General features: G+C 33.7%; 1 protein-coding gene across 15 annotated transcripts in view; it reads left to right on the top strand.

The window, feature by feature from the left end:
- The window catches only part of LOC143230226 (MAP/microtubule affinity-regulating kinase 3-like), a 67,005-nt gene extending 54,581 nt beyond the window's left edge, over positions 1 to 12,424 (top strand). For 9 of the 15 annotated variants that reach the window (XM_076463384.1, XM_076463376.1, XM_076463382.1 and 6 more), the window contains 4 exons: positions 2,205 to 2,409; positions 6,574 to 6,690; positions 7,885 to 8,112; positions 10,142 to 12,424. In XM_076463384.1, the coding sequence (XP_076319499.1) occupies positions 2,205 to 2,409; positions 6,574 to 6,690; positions 7,885 to 8,112; positions 10,142 to 10,466 (875 nt within the window). In that variant the 3' untranslated portion in view covers positions 10,467 to 12,424. The remainder of the gene's footprint in view (positions 1 to 2,204; positions 2,410 to 6,573; positions 6,691 to 7,884; positions 8,113 to 10,141) is intronic. The other 6 variants (XM_076463389.1, XM_076463386.1, XM_076463388.1 and 3 more) reach the window with 2 other exon arrangements.
- The last annotated feature ends 6 nt before the right edge of the window (positions 12,425 to 12,430 follow it).

Raw genomic sequence — 12,430 nt, 5'->3', positions numbered from 1 at the left:
TATACTAAAGATATGTCTTTCTCTCATTCGATTGAAACTGGACTATGAGTTTCTGGACTGTGGCTCTGCTGCGACCTCAGCCTTGAAGATGCTGAACCCTGTTGATCATCAGTGTCTTTGGTTATGCATGGGGGCTTTCTGCACTTCTCCAGTCCAGAGCTTGAACACAGTCTTGTGAACCTTCTCTACACCTCACTGTTTGCAACTATCTTTACTGTATGCTTCAAAACCTCAATCCTCTCCATGGTGTGCCACCTGGAGCTGTGTTTTCCTTCCTCAGTGGGCCATACTTTTTCAGAACAGATCATCTGCCATTGTTCCTTTTGGCCTTCATATCCAGGCACTGTTGGATGAATTGGGTCTGTCTTTGAATGACATTGCTGTATCCACTGGTCAGCCCATCCCACTATGGCTTATTACCATCCCCAAATGTGATCTTTCTTTGAGTTATCTGTGAAAAGTGGATACTCCTGATTGGAAGTACCATTTTCTCTTTACTGAACATTTTCGAATCATCCTTCTATTGCCATTTGTACAGATGGTTTGAAATCAGGTGTAAATTGTGGTGGCTTACAGGATCTCCCTATATGGTGTCTGTGTTCACTGCTGAATTGTTTGTTCTTTTGTCTTGGGTCACGTTGATGTTATGCAGTACACAGATCATAATATTTACACAGACTCTTAGTTCTCTACTGGTCCTGGAATTGTTCACATTAGCTCTCACCCTGTTCTAGCTGATATTCAAAACTGAGTGGTCCAGTTCTTCTGGATACCAGGCCATGTTGGTATTTGCAGGAATGAGCTCGCTTAGACCACCGCTAAGTCTGTCTGCTCTGGTGCTATGACTGCTGTGCCTGTTCCATACATGGATTATGGTCCTGTATCCAAGGCTCAGCTCCATGCCAGTTGGCAGTCGACTTAGAGTGAGCAATGTGAAAACAAGATTTTCCAGACAAAACCCTCTATTGGACTTTGGTCATCTTTTTTCCATAAAGATTGGAAAGAAGAAATTGTCCTAATTAGACTGCTCATTAGTCACAGTTTAACTCCTCATTTCTTTTTATCTGGGACTGATGCATCAATGTGTGATCTGTGTGACACTCAGCTCACAATAGTCCACATTTTACTGTCATGCTGTCTTCATAACTCTCAATGATGGCACCATTTTAGACATGTTGTGTCCCAAGGGTTACCCTGAACAGTTCAGATAGCCCTCATGTAGCTGCACGAAATTCCAAACAAAACCTTGACATTGGACAGTGCTAATAGTGATGGTGACACTTGATGGTGATAGTTTTTAAGGGCCATTAGTCTTCTTAACACTTAAGTGTTTAATTCAAAAATTAAATTTTGTTTTAACATTATTCCTTTTTATGAATATTAGTAATTTTAATTTGCTTTTATTTTTTTTACTGGTTGTTTGGTGCAGATAGCCTAATTGCTTTGCACATAAAATGCCAAACAACAAACCAACCAACCAAATCCCCAGTCTTGGTTCACAGTCAAATTGAATTTGAAAGCTTTGCAGGGCCCTGTTGTTAAGGGATTATAACCTGAGGTGTTGTTAAGGTGAATACAGTTGTAGCTAAACAGTCTGAAATGTACTGTGTAGCTAGTTATAGGTATAATGTTTTTGTATCAGTCAGCTCATATGTTGCAGGTATTAATGTGCTAGTACATCTGTCAAATGTTCAATTACAGATATAACTGCACACATACCACTCTTGTCAGCTTATCCATTATTGATATAACTGTGCATTTGTGATACTGTTCTCCAGTGCTAGGTTATTTCTTTTAGAACTATTTTTATGTTACTGTGCTAAGTTATGTTTTTGTTTTGTTTTTTAAGAAAACTGAAAAGTAATAACATTTTTCTGTAATTTGTATCTCAAATAATGTGTTTCATGTTGTGATCTCATGTTGATGTGTTACTGGACATGTTACATGCTCTCTCCAAAAATACAACATTAAATGAGATAAGTATCATATTTTTATAGTCTATAACATGATGAGTTTATTTACTGGTTTCAAGACTTAATGGTGAAAATCGTTTTAAGTTTGATTGTATTTAGCATGATGATAATAGAATTCAACTGTTCTAAGTTGCCCGCTTACAAGGTTTACTGTATGTAGTGGAACTTTTTAAATTACTAATTACAGAATTTTCAGAGAACTGTACATGACTTTTGTGTATGTTTTGATAGGCTCAAATATATCTGCTCCAAGTACACCAGGAACAACAGCTAGTCCTTCAAGAGGATATGGTTCAGTGAGAAAACCCTCTAACATTGGTGGATCAAATATTACCCCAGGGAAAAACCTTCCCAGTGGCATCCCAAGACGCACAACCTATGATATTAAAAGTACTACAAGTGGAAGGAGTGTTGACCTTGAATCAGCAGTAGGAAGGTATCCTGTACCCTCTTAAGGGTATTTGTGATAACTAACAAGTTGGAAAGCTAAATGTACATGTGCTATTAAAAAAATATAAGTTTTCTGCTCCCTGCTCTATTTTCTTTGAGGAAAAATATTTAACTACACAAAATGTTTATTTACCATCCTTGTTTAGTAATCAACAGAACACACAAAAACATACATTTTAAACTAGAATGTTAAGCCTAAGTTTCAAATCCTTTTTTTCGTAAACATCTTGAATGTCCGTGATTTTTTTTGCAACTGTATTTTTTGAAGTTGCTCCAACAAGACCTTGAAAATTTTATTTATATCCAGATAAAATTTAGTATATTACACCTCATTTTCTTTCTTCCAAATGTTAAAAATGTGTTCAAACTCCATACTTTTTTTTTAAATGTGATTTACAATTTAAATGGGTTTCAATTTCTTTTGTTTCTTTGGATCATTTCTGGTGGTTGTTTAGTAAGTTAACAAACTTTGTGGAATTAAAGAATAAGGTAATTAGCAAATTTTTACTGTTATAATTGTGTTTATTTATTTATATGTTTAGTGATGTGTTGCATAACACTTTAAAAGAGATCTTATTGGGCTCGGTGTTTAGCATGCTTGACCATGGAACCAAGGTTTTCTTCCTGTTATTGCCAATATATATATATATATTTCAGTCTGCACTTTGTGATAGTGGGTGCCATGGTAAAACTGATGGTAAATCCCACTATTTGATTAGAGTAGCCAAAGAGTTGGAGGTGGGTAGTGCTGGCTAACTGCTTTTCCTCTAATCTGTCACTTCAAAATTAGGAAAGGCTAGTGTAGATAGGCATCAAGTATCTTTGTGGAAAATGAAACAAACCAAAGGAATAATACTTTAATGTGTTTTAAAATGGTAAAGGTGTTAACTTGTTTCATATCTAACACCATTAATTACAGTTCAAAACTTGTGATTCAAAAAACTTGCATGGAGGCAAGAAACAATGTTGAACAAAACCTCTGTATAAAAGTTTTGATTCACAAGCTGAGACCTGACAGTAATGTAGTTAATTATTCAGATAATGTTTGGTTGAGGCCTTAAAGTGTATGATCATTCAAATAAATTATGGTTTGTACCTTCATTACTATTTGATAAAATACAAAATTATGGTTTGTTCTGATTCGTGGTTTTTTTAAAAAATTGCTGTTAGTTCATGCCATAATCTTGAATTAAAAACTTGTTTTCAGCCTATTTACTGTTGGATATTTCTAGAGAAATTATTTTATAATTTTATTAAAAGTTGTAATTACATCTTCAAATATGTTGGTCAGACAAATTGTTTTTCCCTTTAGCATAAGTTAGAAAAATGATTTGACAGGTTATCTTACTTGTCACATGATCATTCAATGAAAGAGGAAAACAAGAAGTCTGTTTGAAAAACAAAAAACTTAATTCAGTATTGCAATATTAATATTACCTAATTATAACCACTTGAAGGATATGTTAGTATTATAAAATAATGACACCCTTACCTCTACTTATCATCAGTGATGTGGTTTCTAATAATAGATACAGACTATTAATTCTTTGTTGTAGTGGTTCCTCATACAGTATTATTTTATTTCTTGCTTTGAATTACAGTCTATATATCTTCAGATTCTTTGTGAAACACAGCTATACCTCAAAGAAAGAAGACCTCTAGGTTTTACTTGCACATAGAAAGCCATTGAATTGTTGGAAGCTTGCCAATCAAAGCAAGCAATCATTAATTAACTAGAAGTGTCCTAACAGTTGCCAGTAGAGTGTGAAACCACTTCTAAGCAGTTGTTTGTACAACATCTTTATAAGGTTGATTATTTATTAAAACACAAACAGATGATCAGTATTTGTCAGTTCTCATCCATGACTTTAATAGGTTACCTGATTCAAAACTGAATCAAATATTGTCATTGATACACATCTGGCATATAGGATGTGTATTTAGCTGCATCTAAGTACATTTTACTTGCAGCAATGTACTAAACAGCTCATCTTTACTGGTTGAAAGATGATGACACCTAGAGCAGTATTGTTTCTGTAAATGAGTTTTGCTTATGTTGCAACTAGATAACAGTTAAATACATAGAGAAAAATCATTCATTTGATGGTGGTGGAAGTATGGTATTGGCACTGTAGAGTGACATGTGCACACACACAGAGCAATCGTATTCTATAAAATATATGTTGTGTTGGCATTTTCTTCTCTGATGGACCCTTTAGTCTAGTGGATATTACTGCTTCCTCTCTACAGGTCGGTATGTTCGTTCAAGAAAAAGGTATTAAACAAATGGAGTGCTCACCAGATTTTGAGAGTTTTGTATGTTCCTGTCAAGTGGCCAGTGTTCTTAGAAGAGGCAGAGTACCTCCTGACTATACCAACACTATTATTTTAACATTGTTGCCAGACTGTTCATATTGGAATGAAAGATTATGGACTAAAGATATGAAGTCATTAATGTCCCATGTTTTATTTACTGCAGTAAGCTGGATGACCAGTCAGTTGTACTATAAAGATGTAAAGTCACTGATGTGCAGTGTTACATTTAATGAAGAAAGCTGGATGGCTAGTCAGTTGTACTATAAAGATGTAAAGTCACTGATGTGCAGTGTTACATTTAATGAAGAAAGCTGGATGGCTAGTCAGTTGTACTATAAAGATGTAAAGTCACTGATGTGCAGTGTTACATTTACTGCAGTAAGCTGGATGGCTAGTCAGTTGTACTATAAAGATGTAAAGTCACTGATGTGCAGTGTTACATTTAATGAAGTAAGCTGGATGGCTAGTCAGTTGTACTATAAAGATGTAAAGTCACTGATGTGCAGTGTTACATTTAATGAAGTAAGCTGGATGGCTAGTCAGTTGTACTATAAAGATGTAAAGTCACTGATGTGCAGTGTTACATTTACTGCAGTAAGCTGGATGGCTAGTCAGTTGTACTATAAAGATGTAAAGTCACTGATGTGCAGTGTTACATTTACTGCAGTAAGCTGGATGGCTAGTCAGTTGTACTATAAAGATGTAAAGTCACTGATGTGCAGTGTTACATTTAATGAAGTAAGCTGGATGGCTAGTCATTTGGACATTAAAGATGTAAGGCCATTGATGTCCAATGCTATATGTACTGGAGTAACCTGGATGGCCAGTTAGTTGAACTATAAACACATAAAGCCAGTAATATTCAATGTTATATTTACTGGAGTAAGTGGGATGGTCAGTTAATTGAATTATAAAGATGTAAAGTCATGAGTGTCTGATGTTGTATTTACTGCAGTAACCTGGATGGACAGTGAGTTGAACTATAAAGATGTAAAGCCACTGATTTCCAATGCTATGTTTACTAGAGTAACCTGATGGACAGTGAGTTGAACTATAAAGATGTAAAGCCACTAATGTCCAATGTCACATTTACTAGAGTAACCTGGATGGACAGTGAGTTGAACTATAAAGATGTAAAGCCACTGATGTCCAATGTCACATTTACTGGAGAACCTGGATGGACAGTGAGTTGAACTATAAAGATGTAAAGCCACTAATGTCCAATGTCACATTTACTGGAGTAACCTGGATGGACAGTGAGTTGAACTATAAAGATGTAAAGCCACTGATTTCCAATGCTATGTTTACTAGAGTAACCTGGATGGACAGTCAATTGAACTGTAAAGATTTAAAATCATCAATGTCCAATTTACAGGAGTAAGCTTCATGGCCAATCAATTGAACTTCATGTTACTTGACAGACCATTGTATTTCTGATTTTGTATAAAACTAAAAGAAGTTGGAGGTGATTTTTCTTAATTTATGACAAGAATATGTCTTGTCAGAACTAAAATATTAGATTTATCCACAAACTGTTTTGTGCAAAGTGTAAACCAAATTATCATTCTTTTTTTGTCTCTGAACTTTGTCAAAAGATTGAAAGATCACCAGAAGTAATGAGGAGTAGTAATACTTCCTTCTTTCTTTTTCTTCTATTTTTAAATAAGGGAAATGTGCATGTGTGATTCTTTGTGTCTTTGTTATGACGTAAACTTGTTAGATTAAGCAAGTAACTTTAAAAGTTGTATAAGGATTGTACTAAAACTAATAACCTTTTTGGGAGATTGCATGCAAACTTTCCGGTTTATACTACTAATAAGAACATTTATAACAGTACTACTACTAGGGGTGATGACTTTCCTACTCCAAGGCCAAAAGGTCACACGAAGTCTGCATCTGTTTCATATACTGGATACACTGATACATCAGTAGGAGATCCACTTCGAACCAGGTATATATATTACTAACCTTCACGTTAACCACTTCCTTGTTCTGATGCATAAGGTCCAAATATGTCTGCCTGCTTATGGATATACTCGGTTGCTTTCCTCACAGCTTTTTGTGTCTGTGGTGCATAATTAAAACTGATGGTGAAATTTTAGTGTGAGAGGATTAGATGATTAATTGATGTATCTTTCAATATACATGAGATTTCTTGAGAGCATGTTTCATTAAATTTAAGCATGTGTGTATAATTTCTTATGCTATCATTTTTCTTGCACCAAAAAGTCTAATACAGCTGCTTTTGTGCATTTTTGCTGTTGGTTAATTTTTGTTACGATAGCCTGTTTTCAAGGTATTCTTAAATGTTTTTCTTAGTTCATTTCTCTTTATATCACATCTGTTAAAATGAGTAACTACAGGTCTGACTTTTATAAAGCTAAGTTAGGTATGATAAACAAATCAAATTTTTTATAAAAGAAAAACTATCACAAGTTTTTTTTTTCAAGTTCTGTTGTCATTAATACTAATGAATATTGAGATATTAAAACTGTCACTGAGCCCTTGGATTATTTGTGTATACAATTATTACAGCGATTGTAACGGAAACCTCATTTTATAATTATATTTTTTCCTAGGTGATCTGGATTTCACCTAAGATTAATGTGAAATATTAAGTATCATTTGGGAAAGTTTAGATAAAGTATAGCATGTTTCGGAAACAGTCCCAGAATTCCCAGTCAGCATATTAAGGCTGACAATAAATAAAGCTAGTGCACCACTGTTGTTCTACATAGAGCTTGTTCTAGGACAAGTAGTCTGTGAGATGTAATCTTTATAAATGAGGTTTGTTTATTTAGGGTGTGATATTGTTTGATTACAAGCTTTCTAAGATATTTGATAGATTTGAGGACAAATTTTTATTTAATTAACATGTTAATCTGGTGAACTTTGAGGATATAACTGCTTTGTTGCTATATTGAGTTCAGTGATCTTTTTTTTGAAATATTATTATGGATGAGCTAAGTGTATTGTTACTGTACAAAACTTTATAGTGTTTTTGTTGCAAGTAGATGTTGTTAAAATGTTATTGTCACAAAAATTGTTGCATTTCTTTTAGAAATTTTAAATTTTATTTTGTTGTAATATTCAGTTTTAACTTCTCTAATATGAACTGAGCATTCTCACTTGTACTTTACCTTAGTGGGGCAGAGACTTCATTAGGAAGTGTGTTACCAGTACCCACAGCAAGTAGACCGTTTCCTCGAGGCACTGTTAACCGCAATACTTTCCATAGTGGTCAGACACGAGAAAGACGCTATGCTTACAATGGTCCAGGGACTGTGTCCGTCCAGACCCAGGATTCCTCTTACAGTACAACTGGTGGAAGGGCTTCTCTCTTCAGCAAACTTTCCTCAAAGTTCAGTAAGAGGTGAGTGTGGCTCCAAACATATTATATGACAGGGTTCTTAGCCCAGTGATCAGCATACTGTATTCATGTTCTTTGGCTGATGATCTATTGCCACAACAGAATAAAATTATGCCTTGCACTGTGCAGCTTGGGTTCATTATAAGAGTGACTGTGGTATCCCTTTATTTAGTGTTATGAGTTGATGGTATGTTCTATTAACAAGCTCCCTGTCCTCTGGTCTGTCACCCAGGGAATGCTGTCTGAGATAGGCCATAGGTGTGGCTTAGTGCATAAGTATTTAGACAAATAAATATTCTGTGAAAAAATGTCTAGTTCATGTTAAACTAACAAGGTGGCTTGTCACAGTGAAGTGACACATTATTACATTAAAAATCAATGGAAGTGAGATCAAATATATGCAGTCTATATTTAGTTAGATTATTATTATACTTAGAAATGTGTGGAAAGTTATATGAAGTATCTGTATTCTGTAGTTAGTTTTTCAACCACAAAGATTATTTTGTAAGGTGTGTGGTAATTTCAGATGACATCGTCACTTGATCTTGACAGAAACTGGAAGTTCTAGAGTTTAATGTATTAGCGTGTTTGCAGCCAATTACGAGTTAACTCCTAGTTGGCAGAGATGTCAACCTTGCCAAATATGAGAAGACTCAAATCAACGTATTAATTAATTAATGTCAAGCATCTTATTTTATTTTCTGTCTCGAGGGTTAACATTTATATTTGAGGCTGGCAATCTCGGATATCAGTTCTTCACTTAAGATAGTACAAGGTATCACATATAGTGGTATAGAATGTTGATGCAAAATACAGTGCCTTGTTTTATTGCAAGATTGTAATAAAATTATACTAATTTTATTATTTCAACTTATAAAATGAAAATTACTAACTTGGCACAAAAAATTTATTGTAACAAACAAGCAGTGTTTGGGATAAAATAATGTTAATCACCTTACACAAAATCTGCAAAAAATTATAACAACAGAAAATTGTATTTAAATTTGATAAGAATTATGTATGATATTTTTGAAACAATTTTTAACACAGAGCTGACTTTCCAGCACAAACTACACACATCATGGTTCCTTTTTTACTTTTTTCTTTATGTACATTTGGTACAGTTTGGTAGGCCTTGCTTTCTTTTTTATTGGTGGAATAGATTCTAATTAATGAAAACTTGTAGAAGCAGGATTCTCAAGAAGGATAGTTCGGTTTTTGACATATAATCACCAACTAAGTGTATATATAGATTCTAATTAATGAAAACTTGTAGAAGCAGGGCTCTCAAGAAGGATAGTTCTGTTTTTGACATATAATCACCAACTAAGTGTATATATAGATTCTAATTAATGAAAACTTGTAGAAGCAGGGCTCTCAAGAAGGATAGTTCTGTTTTTGACATATAATCACCAACTAAGTGTATATATAGATTCTAATTAATGAAAACTTGTAGAAGCAGGGCTCTCAAGAAGGATAGTTCTGTTTTTGACATATAATCACCAACTAAGTGTATATATAGATTCTAATTAATGAAAACTTGTAGAAGCAGGGCTCTCAAGAAGGATAGTTCTGTTTTTGACATATAATCACCAACTAAGTGCCCATTTAGTTCACTTCTACTCCACAGTGGCCCTGTCTAAAGTCACTATAAGATTGTTAATATTTGGCACATAGAAAGAAAAATCAATTGGAGCTGACATATCCGAGGTAACTTGTAGTGCATTATTATTCGTTATCTTACAACTGACTCAAGCTGTGTATAGTATGTAAACTAGGAAATCTTACAACTGATTCAAGCTGTGTATAGTATGTAAACTAGGAAATCTTACAACTGACTCAAGCTGTGTATAGTATGTAAACTAGGAAATCTTACAATTGATTCAAGCTGTGTATAGTATGTAAACTAGGAAATCTTACAACTGATTCAAGCTGTGTATAGTATGTAAACTAGGAAATCTTACAACTGATTCAAGCTGTGTATATTATGTAAACTAGGAAATCTTACAACTGATTTATCAAACTGTTTTAGAGCCATGAATGAAGACCAAGTAAAACCACGTTCCTTAAGGTTCACTTGGAGTATGAAGACCACTTCTTCACGTGATCCAAATGAAATAATTCAGGAAATTCGCAAAGTTTTGGAAAAAAACAATTGTGATTATGAGCAAAGAGAAAAATACCTTCTCCTGTGTGTGCATGGTGATCCGAATTCTGATTCTCTAGTTCAGTGGGAGATCGAAGTGTGCAAGTTGCCTCGGCTCTCTCTAAACGGAGTTCGATTCAAGAGGATTTCAGGAACATCCATTGGTTTTAAAAACATAGCTTCAAAAATAGCTAATGACCTAAAGCTGTGAACAAGAAATCAGAGAACATGGATTCTGTTGGGTAAAAGATGTGTCGGGAAACAAATGCAAGAATTTCTTGTCTGACATCTTTGTCAGATGGCAGTGATGCATTCTAGTAAAGCATGAAAGTTTACTAGGATGAGGTTACTGAAAATATGGTTTAGTTTGCAACTCGAGGGAAAATATCTGTGTACCGTGTGTACATATATACATATATATATATATTGCCTCTAATATTAAATCTTTTGTTTCTAGCACTTCTGGGAAAAGAAAACTTGCTTGAAAAGACATTAAGAGAAAACCTTTTCACTGATGGTTGTAAACCAACTGCTTTTGTTGCTGTGAGAAAATATATTTTTTCTTTCATTCCATTTGATCTCAGTAAAGTAAGAAGCAACGACGTTTAAGTAAATAATTTGTTACATTATTGAATTTAGGAAATTACAATGAATTCTTGGCACACCTATGTAAAGTTGAATTCCCTCCACTTTTGTACTTTGCCTGAAGCTATGGGACTTGTTTAAGAAGATACATCTTCATTTTCTCACATTTATGCAACAAAAAATAAAAACAAATTAGCTGCTAGTATTTTGTTTCCTGTAATGATATTCTATGGGGGCCATTCATGGTTTTCATTGTTGATGGAAGTTGTAAATGGGTTTCATACGATAGTTATTATTTAACCATTGTTTTAGAGCTAGTTCCCAGTAGATGAAGAAAAAAGTGTTAACTTGTGTAAATAGAAGATCAAAGTTAATTTGTTGTTGTGTTACCTGTCTGAAAAGTAGTTGGTTAGTGTTTTGAAACTTACTTAAAAGTAGGAAGTAACAAAATGTTATTAGTGTTGCATTTTTGGTTTCTTTACTTTTCCATTTTTTTATTTTTACATTTGCAAGAATTCCATAAAGATGTTTTCTAAAATCAATTGTAATTTTTGAGACAGTAAGCAATACTGAATTTTTGTTTATTTAGGGTGAAAAATTGTTATTTGAAATGTTCACTAATCTGTATTATACTATTCATTGAAGGTTTTAATAAGTATTTCATATGACCCTGAACGTAGGCCATGCTACCCGTCAGGCTCGACAACAAATATTTCATTTGCAGCTGTGCTTTCAATATTCTAAATGCATTGTGTTGTATGCTTTAACCATCCCTCAAGAGGAAAGAATTCTTTGTAAGTAACTTATTCAGTGGTACTTCAGGTTTAGACTAACTTGATAAACTGTGTTTTGACTTTATAGATTGCTTTGATATGGGCTTACAATGTACCAATTGACAGTTGCAGGGGTTGTTCTAGAGGCATTTTGTTTGTAGTAGCAGTTTATTCACCAAACTAATCTTATTCAAAACACTTAAATAGTACGTGTCCATTTTGAAGTTCTTGAATTAGATTTGGATCAACCTGGGCATTGAAGTTTTTGATTCTTTCTTCTAAGGAAAGAATCTTTAAGCTAAGTTTTGTATTGTTTTGATTTGAAAGCAGAAATAGTTACATAGTTAATTTTAGTATTGGATTGCAAACACACACTGCCATTGCAGGGATATTTTTTAAAAAATTGAGCCAGATTCGTTGTATTTTCTGCAGTGGTTAAATGATTAAAAGTAGGTGAGTTACAGTGAAATATTAGTAATTTGTATCTGTTTTTTATTTAAAAAGTACTGTAATTTCTTCATTGGGCAATTATTTTTAAAAAAATTGAAAACTATGACTGGCCTCTTCAAAGTGGTAGTAAACTGTAATATATTATGATTGAATTAGGTTGTTAGAAGATTGTAATCCATGAAACTATAAATTATCTTTTCATCATTTTTGTTTTAATAACAACAAGTAATAATGGTTTGTTCGAAACAAGTAGGGGAGCGGATAGTTGTAACTCACAAGTTTCAAGTAGTTCGCTGTCATGTTGTGTTACTCTGTAAATTATGTTGTAGTGGTTTTAAAATGAAATATTTGAAAAATGCTAGTGTTG

This window comes from Tachypleus tridentatus, chromosome 10 (assembly GCF_004210375.1).
Source record: "Tachypleus tridentatus isolate NWPU-2018 chromosome 10, ASM421037v1, whole genome shotgun sequence".
NCBI lineage: Eukaryota > Metazoa > Arthropoda > Merostomata > Xiphosura > Limulidae > Tachypleus > Tachypleus tridentatus.
This window is presented reverse-complemented; position numbering and strand designations above follow the sequence as displayed.